At 38.7% G+C, this 16,546-nt stretch overlaps 1 protein-coding gene across 7 annotated transcripts in view; it reads left to right on the top strand.

The window, feature by feature from the left end:
* The window catches only part of ZC3H13 (zinc finger CCCH-type containing 13), a 45,195-nt gene that overhangs the window by 27,077 nt on the left and 1,572 nt on the right, over positions 1-16,546 (top strand). For 3 of the 7 annotated variants that reach the window (XM_090131640.1, XM_031615859.2, XM_031615858.2), the window contains 9 exons: positions 1,404-1,714; positions 3,184-3,648; positions 4,261-4,443; positions 7,068-7,611; positions 8,625-8,767; positions 9,100-10,107; positions 11,115-11,630; positions 14,070-14,225; positions 15,136-15,336. In XM_090131640.1, the coding sequence (XP_089987766.1) occupies positions 1,404-1,714; positions 3,184-3,648; positions 4,261-4,443; positions 7,068-7,611; positions 8,625-8,767; positions 9,100-10,107; positions 11,115-11,630; positions 14,070-14,225; positions 15,136-15,336 (3,527 nt within the window). The remainder of the gene's footprint in view (positions 1-1,403; positions 1,715-3,183; positions 3,649-4,260; positions 4,444-7,067; positions 7,612-8,624; positions 8,768-9,099; positions 10,108-11,114; positions 11,631-14,069; positions 14,226-15,135; positions 15,337-16,546) is intronic. The other 4 variants (XM_090131633.1, XM_031615861.2, XM_031615860.2 and 1 more) reach the window with 3 other exon arrangements.

Raw genomic sequence — 16,546 nt, 5'->3', positions numbered from 1 at the left:
TTTTTCTGTCTCATCCCTTCCTTTCTGCCACCTTCCTGAGTGTTCTTCTAGTAGAGCTGAGTGTCTCACTTCGAGTTTTGTTTCAGCCTGTTCTGTAAAATATTTTCTTTGACTTCAAGGAAGAGTCATGGAGCATCCTTTAGTAAGCATATCTGGTTCTGTAGTTGATTATCAAGAGGTAGAATCACCATCTTTGTGAGTTTGATCCTTTGATGATCAGTATACTAATCTATGGGGCTCTGAAGGCAGTTTTCTTGAGTCATTGACATTAACTAACAGGATGAAATGTTGATATTAATAGCAGATTCCCACCATGTTTTTTACCCAAAAAAGACTTCCGTACAGACTTGGGTTCCTGTCTCTGATCACCAGTGGTTACAGCTTTGCTCCTTGGAAGCTGAATCATTCCTTTCTTCTTGACATGAGAAGAATCTTTTTACCTGCACAGTCTTAGTCTATTAGAAAATGGCCTTAGCCATGAGATCTATTGCTGAGCAGCATTGATGGCTGTTAATTTAGCTTCTTGAGAGCAATTTGACATGCTGAAAGCCTGCTAACCTGAAGCACTCTGGAGCTCATTCTGTTTAGAGTCCAACTGACATCAGCTATCCCACTGACAATAATTTCTTGTGACATTTTCAAGATATTCAGCAAAAGTTGTATTACATATATATCTCTACCAACTACAACTTGCTGGGCTATAGTGGAATATTGTAGGGAAGATCTTGCCTTTGGTAAAGTAGCCCTCCCTTTGTAAGTCACCTGAAACTGAGAAATTCATCTGTAAGATCTGGAAATTTTTTTAAAGTTACTGACACCATAAGGACATTTAAAAGCAGAAAGTAAATTACTTAAGTGATTTTTTGGAAAATGCATTGTTATTCTGACTCTTGCTCTTTTGTTTGGAGTCTCTGAAATCTTGTGAAGTGGAAGGGAGCTGGGAATTAAGGGCAATGCATATTTGCTGTGAAAAGACACTTGCAAATTGCTTAGATGCTGATGAGGTAAAAAAGCTACTGCTGAGCTCAAAGGCTTGAAGCATTTATGTGTCTATGTTGGATTTGCATGTGGTAACATGTTTTGAGGAAATCTGTTCACTGTTGTGTAAATGGTATTTAGTTAAGCTATGGGATTTCCAAGATGAGAGAAACTTAGTGTATATTTTTTCTTACTTTATAAAGTAAAAGGCTTCCCTGCTTGTAACATTCATATTTGTTCAACTTTGAAGTAGATGCACGTATAAGTTTCCAGGATACAGGTCTAAACTGTTTGAAGATCAGTGCTTTGTAATAAGAAATAGAACTTGTTTCCAGCAGACAGAGGATAAAGAATGCGCAATTTAATTTAATCCCTCGAGTTTAGGTAGGGTCTGGTAATTTAACTTTTGTAACCCTTTCTTGCAGATCTGCTTCTCCATCTGGCCAGCGTCATTCTCCCATATCCTCTAGACATCACTCTTCTTCATCACAGTCAGGTTCCTCTGTTCAAAGACATTCTCCTTCCCCACACCGCAAAAGAACTCCTTCTCCCTCCTATCAAAGGACAGCTTCTCCGCCTGCAAGGCGATCATCTTCCCCCTATCCCCCACGTTCTTCCTCTTCTCCTCAGAGGAAGCGAAGCCCTTCAAGACACCGATCTCCTGGAAGAGAAAAGGGAAGGCACGATCGAGACCGAACTTCACAGTCTCATGACAGGCGCCACGAAAGGCGTGATGGTATGAATAAAAATAGCACTTGAGGGCAGTTTTTATTTGTTTGCATTTTGTACCTTGGTTTTCAGTTTGTGGCATTGTCTTTATCCCAGTGGCCAAGCTGGTGAAGAAAATAATCAGAAATCTGTATTATTCTTTCTCTGCTGATTGTGCTTGTTTTGGGGACTGTGCAATGGGTTTGCCCTGTTGGCACTACTTGGGTAGGCTCAGCTGATGCACGAGATCCTGTAGGTGTCTGTTTAGGTGTTTCTTGTGTGAAGCAGTAATGATGACAGTAGGTAAGTAAGCTTACATTTTTGAGAAGCATTAGCTGGAGCACCCTGCCTATGATGAGAGGATGAAGGATTGGGATTGTTTAGTCTGGGGAAGAGGAGGCTCTGGGGAGACCTTACTGCTATCTGCCAGTACTTGAAAGGAGCTCGTAAGCAGGAGGGGGATTGACTTTTTCATGCAGGTAGTGATAGGACAAGAGGGAATTAATTTAAACTGAAAAAGAGGAGGTTTAGGTTACATGTTACGCAGAAGTTCTTCACTCAGAGGGTGCTGGAACAGGCTGCCCAGAGAAGCTGTGAATGCCCCATCTGTCATGGGGTTATCTCTAGATCTGTCTATGCCCCGTCCCTGAAGGCATTCAAGTCCAGGCTTGATGGGTTCCTGGGCAGGTTAGCGATTCTGTATATGGCAGAGGGGTTGGAACTGGATGATCTTTGAAGTCCTTTACAAGCCAGGCCATTCTGTGATTCTGTGTTACTGGATCAGCTGGGTGGCAGGAGGATATTTGTACCTATTACTGCTCATTTCTGTGAGGTACCTAAATGCTAATCCAGTCATCACTGTTAGATTTATCTGAAGTCTTTTTCATTAAGTGAGGTACATGCAAAAATAGAATCGTTCCTTCTGGAAGTCTGTAAAGTTGGTTGAGCAATTTGTAGTGGACAAATACGCCATTTCTCTCAAGAGACCAATTACAAAGATAGCATTTGTCAGCTTTTTTTAGACCTCCTATAAACTCACATTCCTGAAGCAATAGCATTGTAAATAATATAAAAAAAAAAAGATTTTAGCAGATTATTGAGGTCTTAAAAGCAGGTGGTCCAGTTATAGCACAGATTTCCTGAAAACGTGTGTGTAGAATAGAAAAGAACTATGTTTGGAAGAAAAATGATAACTGTCTTTAAATTGTTGAAGTGTATTTCTTTCTAATGTCTTAGAAATTTATTTGTACTATACTTGCTCTCTTCTGAATTGCTAAATATTTGTAAAGTACAAATTGAAATTCACAAAAAGATCTTTAGAGCTTACTGAGTATTTAGATGGATACACAGCATCACGTTTTCCTTCTCCCATATTAATTCTGATTTACTGTGAGTATGTCAAAGTTTACTTTTACGATATTGGTTTAATGTTGTCTTCTAAATTTTTGCTTGCTTTGATTAAGTAGCGTATATAACACTTTTTAAAATATTTTACAGAAACTAGAGGGAAAAGGGAAAAAGAAAGAGAAACAAGAGATGATCGTGATTATGACCAGGAGCAGAGTACCTCCAGGGATCATAGAGACGATAGAGAATCTCGTGATGGAAGAGATCGGAGGGACACAAGAGATAACAGAGATCGGAGGGAGACAAGGGAATCCAGAGACACCCGAGACTCTAGAGATACAAGGGATTATAGCAGAGATAACAAAGATAGTCGTGATCAAAGAGACTCACGTTCCACACGAGATTCTCATGACTACAGAGACAGAGAAAGTCGGGATGCCCATAAAAAGGATGACCAGTATCAGGAGGACTCACGCAGCTATGGAAGGTCCCATGGCAGAGAGGAGAGCTCTCGTGCTGAAACAAGGAACGACTCCAGAAGTGATTCCAGAAATGAGAGCAGAAGCGATCGGACTGGCAGAAGTCGAGGCAGAGGTCCGGAATTATCTGACAAAGGTATTGCATGATTTAATAAACATATTTATAAACTAGTAAACATCTTTATCATTGGAGATTGAATGTTGACATCTGTATTACCTTGTTTGAGAAGACATATGGAAACTGCCAAATAGTTCATCCTTTTAAGTTATGTTCAGTTGTGTTGTTATTAAATTAGAACGATTGATTAAAATTATAGCCCTTCTGTTTTCTCCATTTGTTAAAAAAGAGACGTGACACTGGTATTCTGCCATATTGGTGTAAAACAAACTCGAGTCCATGTAACAATCTTGATGATTCTGTTGCCCTGGGTTTTCCCATGGGCCACAAGCAACAAGAGGCTGATGTGTAGTAGATTAGTAGGGAGCAGCATGTCTCCCAGCTACTGGATAGCAATTTTATTTTCTCAAGAGCAGCTATGTAGACTGCATTTCTTCCCCATCCCCATTTCTTCTTTGATAAAGAGAAAAAAAAAGGGGGGGGAAATTTTAAACTTTGACAGTATTTTTGAAAGTTTGATGCACTATGTTGAACAGTTTGATGAAATGTTGATACTACAGTTAGAGGACAACATGAATGGATTTCCATATGTGTGAGAACTCATCTTTTATATTGTTACATCACTATTAGGAAGTCGGGGGACTAGAGGATCCCAGGTTGATGGTCACAGCAGTAGTGGAAACTACCATGACAGTTGGGAATCAAGGAGTAGCTACCCTGATCGGGATCGCTACGATAGTCGAGACCAAGCAAGGGATTCCTCCTTTGAAAGAAGGCATGGTGAACGGGACAGGCGGGACAACAGAGAAAGAGGTATTTTAATGCGTATATTACACACACAAAGATATGTATTACACACACATAGTGCATGTATGAAGGTGGATATCCTTTATTTCAACCTCCTCCCACTACTAATTCATAAATAACTACACACTAATATTAATTCTGTACTTCAAGTTAAATTCGTCAATAGGGGTAACCTGAACAGATGGTACAGATACCAGTTATCATGGAAAGAAGATGCAAGATTGTTCTTTTAGACAGAGAATGAAAGATGTCACACTTTTTCACCTGAAAGCATACTCTGTTGTCTCTGAGTAACTCAGTAACAAGTTCCACTCTGAAGAATATTTGTATTGCTCACCAATTAAGGGAAGAGAAGTCAAGCAAATTAAAATGGTATGGAAATGAAAGGAGGAGCTGTGAAGAACAAATATAAAACTACAGTGATTTTTTTCCTCTCTCAATAAGAGTGTTTTGTAAAGGACAGGTGTTTTCTGGGTGTTCACCTTCAGTTTTTCAGAGGGATGTTTTGCATGCTACTTTTTCTGGAATGTTTTTTGGCCTGCTGAAATATGTCTGTTATTGCTTGTTCTTGTGAAAGTTACTGCCCTAGATTCTCTTGTGTCTTCAAGGCAGAATTTCAGCAAACCTGTTCTCTAGGTTTCCTTTCTTGTGTTAGCTGAAAAATGCTGCAGTCTGAATGTGTCCTGAGAGGTTGGCTCTTGCAGACTATCTTTCACATCATCCATTTCCAAATACCCAGTGAATAACTTAGTTTGTACTTTCCATATCGTACTGAGTTTTTCATTAAAAACAAACAAAAAGAAACAGTAAAGACAAGTTACTACCACAAAATATGTTTCTTGAAGGGAAGATGCTTTGAATGGGCTATTTTTTCCTTTTGGGGAAAAAAATAGGTAAAGAGCTTAAATGGGGATAAAATTTGTCATTTTTGTCCTTAAAAATTTAGATCATTTTTTCTACTTTCAGATCCACTTCAGAGATGCAAGTCAATACATAGTTTCCATGATTAAACCACTGTCTTAAAATTTGTCATTTGGAGGAGTATCAGGATAGATTCTTGTTGGTGCTTAGTTCTGTGATATATAAAGGAATATTTCAGTGTGATTTTAAAATGCAAGCCTGTGTATTTGATTTCTCTTGAAGTACCTAGGTTGGTATACCCAACCACCATTGGAGTGGTGCTTCAAATAATAAGGTTATTTAAGAAGTGCTGATGTTCCATGTTCAAATGTCTAATATACTTGCAGGTATCTTGAGTAGTATAAATGTTTTGTGTCGATGTTTTGTCACAAAACCTGACATAGTAAAGATTACAGAACTTTTGTCTAAAACTTAGTACTAGGTATGCCCAGTATATCGTATTATATAGTTACAGACACTGTTTGAAGAATATGAAACCTATCGTGGAACCAATTGCATGAACTGATGATTTAAGATCTATAAAAACAAGTATTAACATCTGTGGCAGAAATGTCATTCAAGTTTACTTTTAATTTTACCTGGTAACAGGGGAGCATTAAATCATTATTAATTCACTCTGAGATTAAAATTGATGAAACCAATGGAAATGTGCATGTTTTATTGACTAAGTCCTATTCAGACTCTGCCTGCTTGTCCCTGGTGGACATTGTCTCAATTTACAGGGGAGTATACTCAAAGTGATGGACTTCTCTCTGTTTCCACAGTTTGTGTTTGTTGTATAATGCTTTGGGTATGTAGAGTGAAATAAGTTTTATTGATCTTTCGCTGTTGAAATAACTCTAACATCAGCACAAAAATTGTTATAAAGTCATCAAAATTTACGGACATCTTCAAATAAAATATATTAAAAAGTAATAAAGTGCAGCTAAACTTTTAGCTGTAGATCTCCAGTGAGCAAATACCCTAGATAATCAAGCTTTACTGTCCTTCTGGATCAGTTATTTTACATATGAGTGTAGTGTTCTTGATAACCCTGATCCGCTATCTGAACATTGAAAAACTCAGCTGCTATGAAGACACATGAAAACTTAGAGCAGGTATGCATTCTGTATTTTGTCATCATCTCTCCTTTTCAATTGGATCTGGTTTTGCATTTCTGTGCAGGGATCTCTTCTGGCAGGAGATAGGATATATAGGATATATATAGTAAAAGTTGAAGCAAAATAGATGCAGTGAGTTCTTGTAAACCTGTGACGCTTGGTTTTTGGAGGTAACATTTTATTAAAGAAGTTCTTATACTTCATTTTCATGCTTATGTTTTTCTGAGCTTTCCAAGATCGTATACAAGATTTTGAATGATTCAATCAAGCGGTAATAGTGGGTAGACTGAATTATATAATTACCTATTGAACCCTTTCAGAAACATCTGATAGAAAATAAAATTTTCCTAGTGACTTTTTTCTAACGTAAGGAAAGCTCCCTCCTGAAATACTGATTAAAAAAAAAATAATCAAAATTAGTACTGCTTTTTGTATCCCTCTCGTCCCCAAGAGAATAGCCAGATTTCTAAAGGGAGTCATTTCTCTTTTAATGCAGACCAATATCTACATTGTCAAAACAAAAATTCTCAGTATTTTATTAGTGTAGTGGAAGTAATGTATATGTCATCCATGTAACACTTGGTAACCAAAGCTTCCCTCTTTTCACAGATCAGAGAGCAAGCTCACCAGTACGACATCAAGGACGAAGCGATGACCTCGAGCGGGATGAAAGACGAGATGAACGAAGGGTAGATCGAAGTGATGATAGGAGAGATGAGAGGGCCCGGGAGAGAGAGCGAGAAAGAGAGAGGGACCGAGAGAGGGAGAGAGAAAGAGACCGGGAACGAGAGAGGGAGAAGGAAAGGGAGTTGGAACGAGATCGTGCTCGGGAACGAGAGAGGGAGCGAGAGCGGGACAAAGATAGGGAACGTGAGCGTGATCGAGACCGGGACCATGACAGAGAAAGGGAACGAGAAAGAGAGAGAGAGAAGGAGCGAGAGCGAGAGAGGGAGGAACGAGAGAGGGAGAGAGAGCGGGAAAGAGATCGCGAGCGGGAACGAGAAAGGGAGCGAGGTCGAGACAGGGATAAAGAAAGAGAGCGCCAGAGAGACTGGGATGACAAAGACAAAGGAAGAGAAGACCGCAGAGATAAGAGAGAAGATATTAGAGAAGAAAGAAGCTCAAGGGATGTCCATGAAGAAAGGAAGTCCAAGTAAGTAGATTCGAATGTTATTTTAATCAAAAAAAAATGTCTTTTAGTGTTGATGTCAGTCAGTTAGTAAGCAGGGCAGTATCATAAGGAAGGAGAGGACACCGTGTTTATGTCTAGAGCCATGCCTTCCCTGCATCTATGTGTCCTGTGCCAGTGGCTACAAAATCAGTGTGTATGCTGTGTTGGTGTAGTTAATATGGTGCTTTCCTAGTGCAAAATCATGGAACAACTCGGGATTAAACAATTGAATCAGAACATATCATTTCCTCTTCTAAGTATGCCTGTGTGGCTTTGGTTTTATAGTGCAGGCATTGCACTCTTAGTGCAGACTGTGGTACCTTTTGAATTTTCATGAGTCAGATAGCTGCTGTGTAGGTCAGAGTTCATGACTTTATTCATTAAATTTCTGTTGAACGTACATTACCCTTTGCACTGTTGACTTTTCAGCAGCAGAAGGCTACACAGTGAAGGCATGAACAGTACCCAAGTAAATGTGTGATGTTTCTATTTTTTAAGTAAATGCCACTGATTCTCTTTTTTTCTTTTTTCCAGCTAGTACAATAAAATTCTCACTGTGACATCAATAATGAGCAATGCAGTGTTGTCCTGAGTTGCAGCTTTGCTTAGAAATAATAGTAGGTTTTGTGTGACAGTAATCTAGCTTTCCCCCATCCCTCTGGGGGGAAAAGCAAACATTTACATTGGAGCTTAGCTGCCAGCTGAGGTCAGCCCATTGCAAGGATCATTGCCATAGGAAAAAAAGTTATTTTAATATTCTTTCATACCTTCCTGTTAAAAAAAGTTGTTTGAAGTATTAGAGTTTTAGTTTATTGTTTACTTTACATGTTTATGACAGGAAAGAATACTTCAGGTTTTAAAATAACTTAGAAAGCTACAAAACTTTCTGGCATCCTTGCTCATGTTCTCTTGTGTGAGGTGTATTATGCTTGCGGTGCTTATGCTTCAGAGATTGGATCGATGATAAACTCAATTATTGAATGTTTTCTTTAAAGAATCCTCAAGGAATTTGACTACAAATATTTGCCCTGCAGGAAGCGTCACAGAAATGAAAGCAGTCCAAGCCCTCGTCAGTCACCCAAACGTCGCCGTGAGCACTCTCCTGACAGTGATGCGTACAACAGTGGAGATGATAAAAGTAAGTAGGAGTAGACTGTCTGCTGCAGCACCAGGCTTAGCCTCTGCCTATGGAAAATAACTTGCAGTCTTAAACAGAAAAAAAAGCTACGAAGAAGGCTTTTGTAAGTCTCCTCTTCCCCTTCCATGTCTGTTAAGATGCACGCTTACCAAAGCAAAAGTAGTCTGTTGCTGCTGCAGCAGGTTAAAAAAAAAACAACAGGAACACAAAATATGTAACTGAATGATGGAGTATTTGTTTTGTTTGATACCTTTTAGCATGCAGAAGATACCACATGTCCACCTGTTCTCCTTTCTAAATGATACAAGTACATTCTTTTTACCATTTTGTAGATGAAAAGCACAGACTTCTGAGCCAAGTTGTGCGACCACAGGAGTCCCGGTCACTGAGTCCCTCTCACATTACAGAAGACAGACAGAGCCGCTGGAAAGAAGAAGAACGAAAATCAGATAGAAAGGAAAGTTCCCGGCGTTACGAAGAACCAGAGTTTAAAGAGAGAATTTCTTCATCAGATAAGCAGAGAGAGCAACCGGATTCTTCAGAAGGTTCCCGGTCCAGAGTTCAGGAGAGTCTTGGACGCCGTCCCTCTGAAGAAAGAGATGCTTCTGATAGAATGCACGATGACAGCAAGAAGAAGTCTAAAATACAGAAAAAGGCCACAAAGAAAAAGAAAGATGATGACAGTGGGGTGGAAAGGTACGCTAATGAATCAACGACTGAGGAAAGCCAGGTCTTTTCTCCTAAGAAAGGTCAAAAAAAGAAAAACGTGGAGAAAAAGCGAAAGAGGTCCAAGGGTGATTCTGAGGTCTCTGATGAAGAAATTGTTCCACATCATAAAAAGAAGAAAGGCCCGAGAACCCCTCCTGTCACAAAAGAGGAATTGGTTGAAGCACCACCTGAGAAAACTGTGGCAGAAGTCCCCCAAAAAAGAGAAGAGACAACATTTAGTGACTGGTCCGATGAAGATGTCCCAGAACGTGGTGACATTGTCGTACCAGAAAGAAGCACTGAGGAATCCCATAGAAAAAGTCACAGAATGAGAGTAGAAAAGGTGGAAACCCCACATGTTACTATAGATGATGGACCACATCGTAAACCTGTGGATCAGAAGCGCAGCAGCAGTCTTGGTAGCAATCGGAGCCATGCCTCAAGCAGGCTTCGATCCCCTTCCAATGAGTCAGCTCATCGCAGTGGTGATGACCAGACCGGACGGAAGAGGATCCTGCACAGTACCTCTAGGGACAGGGACAGAGAGAAGAAAAGCTTAGAAATCACTGGGGAACGAAAGTCCAGAATTGATCAGTTGAAAAGAGGGGAGCCCAGTCGCAGCACATCTTCAGGTAAGAATATATTTTTTAGTGAGTCTGGACTGCCATTCTCTACGGAATTGCAAAGGTACAAATCCCAAATTGTTCTTGTATGGCTATATACTCTCTTAATTTGTAATCAGTATGAGGGGAAAGGGAAGTTCTCCCCTACATTCATAGTAAAACTAGAGTGAATCAAGATTCCTGGGAGCGTTAGACCATGTTTGAAAAGTTGATCCTCGGTGGGCTTTATTACCTCTATGTTCATATCAAAGCATTCAGTCAGATTTGGCAGCTTGTGCTGTCTGGAGGATAAAGTAATTTCTAGGACAGATGAAACTGAAAGAGAAAATCCTTCTGCTAACAGAACAGTGTACTGTTTTTATTGAAATAGTGTTTTTAAATTAATTATCAACATTCATTTTCATTTGGAAATTCTGAGATCTATGCAAAATGTTCCTTCAGTCTCGGAGAGGGGTCTGTTTTGATCTGAGGAACTGTTTTTGCTGAAGTAAATCTGATTCTACATAGAGATACTTTTAGTGCATATGGATATCATCTTTATTGCAAATCCAGGGAATCACAATTTATTTTATTTCTGTAGTTCCTATAAAGAAATGACTGAAAACTTTCTGTAAAATATAGACAGCATCAGTAGAAAAATATCTTCTTCCTAAATCAGTTTTGACTCTTATAATGGTTTTTGCCAGAACTTCTCTCTGAATTTATCATTTGCTGGCCAAGACATCCCTACCTTTCAAAAAAAACGTATTTTGAAAATAATTTTGAGATGATTCCTACTTTTTTTCTATTGCTTAGATTTCTGAGTAAATTACATGCTTTTCAGTTTTGCTTCTATAATAGCAGAAAGTAGCCACCAAAAATCTTTTTTTTTTTTTTGGGACTTGGAGACATTTCATTACTTTGCAGATGATATTTTTCAGAAGTCAGTTTTCATACCAGACTCCTTAAAATAGTTTGGTGTAGCAAAGTGGTTTCATGAGCTGCTGTCATGCCTGTATTTAAAATATTTTATCCAGATCGTCAAGATTCAAGAAGCCACAGTTCAAGAAGAAGTTCTCCTGAATCAGATCGTCAGGTCCACTCCAGATCTGGGTCCTTTGACAGCAGGGAAAGGCTTCAAGAGCGAGATCGACATGACCATGATCGAGAGCGAGACAGAGAGAGGAGAGAGGGAAGACAGAGAGACTGGGATCGAGACCGAGACATTGACAAAGACTGGCCAAGGAGCAGGGAGCGAGAGAGACTCCGAGAACGTGAGAGAGAGAGGGAAAAGAGAAGGGAGCTGGACAGAGAGAGAGACAGACAGCTGCCTGATACTGCTGAAAGAGAGAGGGACAGAACTCTTGACATTTCCTCTCAAAAAGAATCAACAAAGCATGGTGAAACAAAACTGGACAGAGATCATGAAAAAGAATTTGATGGTGTTTGTCGAGATTCTGCAGCTTCAGAGAAGGAAAGACCTGACAAAGATTTAGGATCCTTACAAGGTTTTGAAGATGGAAATGAGGCTGAAAAGGTAGAGAGTCTAGAAGGTGAGATGTTCTGGGAAAGCACCTTGACTGTCAGATATTTTATTTTTTTCCTTTTTAGCACAATACTGAACTGAGCGACACTAGAAAGCTTTGTTAATGAAAAGAATATTGGCTCCAGCTTTTCTATCTGTAGGCATAATAGGATGAGGGAGAATTCTAATGAGCATTTCCTTAGTGTTAATTATGTGAATATTAGTGTTGTTTTTTTCTAAAGAAATATTGAGTCAAAGAAGCATAAATGATATGAGATATAATTTTGTCAAGGTGTAACATTTCTGCATAGCCAGTTTGCTGAAGAATAATGCCAAAAATTTAATTGCTTTGGTACACTATTCTAAGATCTATTTGTTAGTTTGAAATTGACAGGTAACGAGTGAAAAAAAAATGAGTGTTGACTTGCAACTGTTATTTGGGATTTTTTTTTCTGCATAGTCCAATTATCGGAGAAATGATTGTCTGATTCGTAGATTAAATGTATTTATGGCTTTGCAGAATGGTCCAAAAATGACTTTGTTGAATTATTCTTACTAAATGCAGCTTCAGTTTGCTATCCCTAATGCTACCGATGAAAACATGAGTAAAGTAAGGAACAAACAGTTTCTCTACCAGGAGAGGGAGTTTGGAAATACAACTAACCAATATAAACATATAAAAGAAGCAAGAATCTAAGTGCTGAGAAAGTGATGTAAGTTATCATAGAATCATAGAATGACTTAGGTTGGAAGGGACTTCAAAGATCATCTGGTCCCAGTACCCCAGCTGCAGGCAAGGTTGCCAACCACTAAATCAGGCACTAGATCATCTTGCCAAGAGTCACATCCAACTTGGCCTTGAACGCCTCCAGAGATGGAGCATCTACAGCTTATCTGGGAAGCCTTCATTAGGACCATCTTTTGATGGTTTCACTCATGACCAGCCTCTGCCTGGATGTAGACCCATTGACAACAATTCTCTGGCTGCAACCATTCAACCAGTTCTTTATCCACTGCATAGTTCAGTCTTCAAATCCATTCCTCTCCAAATTAGAGATCAGGATGTAGTTCTGGACCGTGTCAAAGGCCCTGCACAAGTCCAGGTGGACAGTTGCCTCTCCTTTATCCACTGACACTGTCACTCCATTGTAAAAGGGCACCAGATTGCTCTTCATGAAACCCAGTTGTAAGAAATGAAATCTTTTAGAGATTAACATATTTTCATTTTAAAGAAGATAGAAAACTGAATACAATTTCCGGATCTGATGATATGTCTGGAATTTATTTGAATGAATTTAATCTATTTTCTAGGAAAATATTTGAGGATATAGTTACTTAATTATGGTGGTGTGTTGAACCTTAATGTGTTTGCTGCAGGAGTAGGTTTAAATGATGCCCAGGATAGTATGTGCTTCCTCCAAAGCACTACCAGGTGGTCTGAATAGTTAATTTACACTCTTCTAGCATGTATTTTACTTGTTTTGCTGGTTTTTAGGTTAGCTAAGGTGGCATTTCCTTTAGCATTTACAAAGGGAAAAAAAAAAAAAAAAAAAAAAGATTGCATCTTAATACAGAAGCAGTTTCCATTCTGGGTAAGGAAAATGGAAGATAGAACAATCATCCACATGGAAGGACCTTATAAATTCTGTCTATTTTGCGCTGCACAACTGGCAAGTACCTTGGCAGAGAATTCTTAAAGCCTGAATTTTGAACAGTTGGGTTTTTGAGTGCTTTGGTCAGGTCTCTCAGGCTTGGAAATGAGACGAATGCCTTCAGATGTGCATTTCATGATTTGCAGAATGCAATATTTGAGTATCTTGTGTTTTCTGGCTTTAAGGAACTTGTTTATGCATGTGTCACAGGTAATTACATAGACACATACAGATGTATGGTTCTGTTTGTATGTGCATACTATATGACTGCAACAACTGAAGAAATTTGTCACAGCTTTCTTCAAGCTCTTGTGATTTCCACTAAGAATCTAAAACTCTAAGAATAATTGCTCACATCAGACTATCTCACACCTTTTTGTATTTTGGAGTTTTGTTGCTTGTTTGTCTTGAAAAGCTTTTGTGCTCAGTATTTGACTTAGCATTCATGTGGAAAATCATCTGGAAGAATTTGTGTTGGTACTAACGTAGATTTGTGTTAGTAACTGCATACCAGATAATCAACATATATTTCTTCTGAGTATGGCCCTCTGTATGTAGTTTGACTATAATAGTCAATAGTCACATTGCACAAAACAAATTGACCAAAATGTGTCAAATTCAAACTGCTGTATTGTACATGAGAGAAATAACTTTTCTGCCTCCATGAGTGAATACCTATATTCATTTTGAATATATTCACCCCATAGAACTTACAAGCTAATTTAGCAAACTTCTTTTTTCTTCAACCTGCTTAAAGCATGTTTGGAAAACAAGAATGACTCCTTTAAAGCTACAGTATGTATCTGCCTCTGTAGGAGGAGAAGATGAAACAAAGATTGATGATGTACAGTCACTGGCATCTGGTGCTGGAGAATACGAACCAATCAGTGATGATGAACTGGATGAAATTCTGGCAGGTGATGCAGAAAAGAGGGAGGATCAACAAGAAGATGAGAAGATGCCTGGTAAAAGTATAGCAAAACCCCTTTGTGATTATTCGAAAATAAAGTCTAGATCAGTTTGCATGTAGTGCTACTTTGTTCTTTCCAGATAGTATTGCAATGTACAGTAGTTCTGAATTCAGAATGCTGTTTGTGTGCTTCTCAGCATTCCTCATTTGTTTTGTAGTGGTCAGGTAAGCCTGTGAAGCATAAAGTACTGAGAGCTATATTTTGAAGTAATATTTGTTATGTTCTGTATAACTAGAAGGATAAGGTTTAGTTTTATAAATATGTTTTTATTTGTCCTGTTTGGTATTGATTGTTACTTGAAACTGGTACTTTTAGGAACAGATTTTATCATTGCTAGAATGCTTCTCAGATGCACTGGGAAACATGGAATCTTCTACTTGTCATAGTTCCAGTTGTATGATCAGCATTCATATGTTCTATAATAAATTTACACCCATGGTTCTATGGTTATTCAATATCTAATACATCTCTCTTTTCAGAAGAACAGCATCCCGGGTTGAGTTACTAGCTTTTTAAGCATGAAATTTGGATCTGTCATAGCATGTTAGTGGTACTGTCACTGCTGTGAATGCATGAGTGATGCATCCATATCTGCTGGTTAAGCAGAGTCCGAGCAGCCTTTCACAAAGTTGTTAGGATCAAAATGAAGCAGAATTTTAGGAGTCTTAATTTTAATCCAGTAAGGTTTATGTTCTTTAAGGAATTGTATACACCTTATTCTCACCAAGCTGAGTGAGTTTGAGTGCTCTTATTTGAAGTGTCTAAGGAACTCTCTTTGGTGACAACTCAAGAACAATGTTCATCTGATAGATATTGCTCTTAGGAGATGGATGTATGCAGCCTGTGAAATTAATCAGCTGTGGTAGGGGACAATGATGTGATAACTCATTCTCTGTCAATGTTTTTGCAGATCCTGTGGATGTTATAGATGTTGATTGGTCCAGTCTCATGCCAAAGCAGCCAAAAGAACCACGAGAGGCTGGGGCTGCGCTCTTAAAGTTCACGCCAGGTGCTGTTATGTTGAGAGTTGGCATTTCCAAGCGATTGGCTGGACCAGAACTCTTCACCAAAATTAAAGAGACATGCCAGAAAGCATTAGAGAAACCTAAAGGTAATTGTTTCTCAAGGGATTAAACTGTCTTTTTTGTTCTTAGTAACAGTGTTTAATGAAATGGGTACTAGTTTATTCTTTTATGTTTCCAGGCAATAACACGTGTATACTGAACACTGTATAAGTATTTCAGGAATCTAATACAGCTGCCTATCAGTCTGATTAGTGTCCTAATTCCAGCAGTCATGTAAGCATTCTGTGATGCTTACAGTTCTTTTTTTTATTTTTTTTTTTTTTGCAGTATTTGCGTGTCTCTGGTTTAAAAAACAATCTTAGGTCTTATGCCTAGGAATTTCCATAACTGATGTAACACACTGTTTATCTTCCTGAGCTTAAAAACAGTCTGATCTAGTAAGGGTAGTAACAATATCATTTTCTCTGTAAGCTTTAATTTTGCTTTATACTTCAACAGCTCTTCTCAGGCATTTCTTGCAACAGAACCGCAGTGCAGAATTCACCTGGTTGTTTAAAATATTACCTGAAACCACCTCAGCAGTCCTTGCATGCATCTCTAGAAATAAAATTCAGGAGAGCGGTGATAATAGATATCTCTCTAGCACTTTCTCTGTGTTGTTTTGAGTGTATTCAGATGCAGGAGACTTTACTTCAGAGAGAAAGAGAGGTTGAAGTGTCTCCATTACTTTCCCTTTGATATGTACAGTCTTCTGCTCATCAAAGTTACCACATGTGAAATGTGCTTTGGAGCATATGCATTTTCTCCTGCTAGGATTCTCAGCCATACACCACATGTTTTGCTATACAGAGAAGATTGCATTGGACTGTTAAAGGTAGAACATAGTATTTTCAGTACTATTTATTGTGAAAGGTTTATAAACAAATATACTACAGTTCAGACGTGTATTCTTTTTGTCTTTGCCAACATTTCAAAGAAAAAAGGTACTACAGAAGATATACCTTAGGAGCCATCTGAAAAAGCAACCTTGATTGCTGTGTTCTAGCTGCACTTCTTTTTTTTCTGTAGTAAAGAACTAATGTTGGCTCTTTGAGTACTATTAGCAGATACTTCAGGTAGGCCTGAAGTGGCAGTATTTGTTGACTGCCATGTATAAATGAAATACTCTTCATAGCCATATTTCACTCCAACATAGCCACTGAAATCCCATGTCGGCAGTGGTACAATTATCCTATGCTTTGCAGGGAAGTGAAACTTTACCCACCTTCTGATAATACCAGGAGGATCACACATTTC

This window comes from Phasianus colchicus, chromosome 1 (assembly GCF_987193195.1).
Source record: "Phasianus colchicus chromosome 1, bPhaCol1.hap1.1, whole genome shotgun sequence".
Classification (NCBI taxonomy): Eukaryota; Metazoa; Chordata; class Aves; order Galliformes; family Phasianidae; genus Phasianus; species Phasianus colchicus.
Note: the sequence above shows the minus strand (reverse complement) of the source record. Positions and strands in the feature narration are given on the sequence as shown.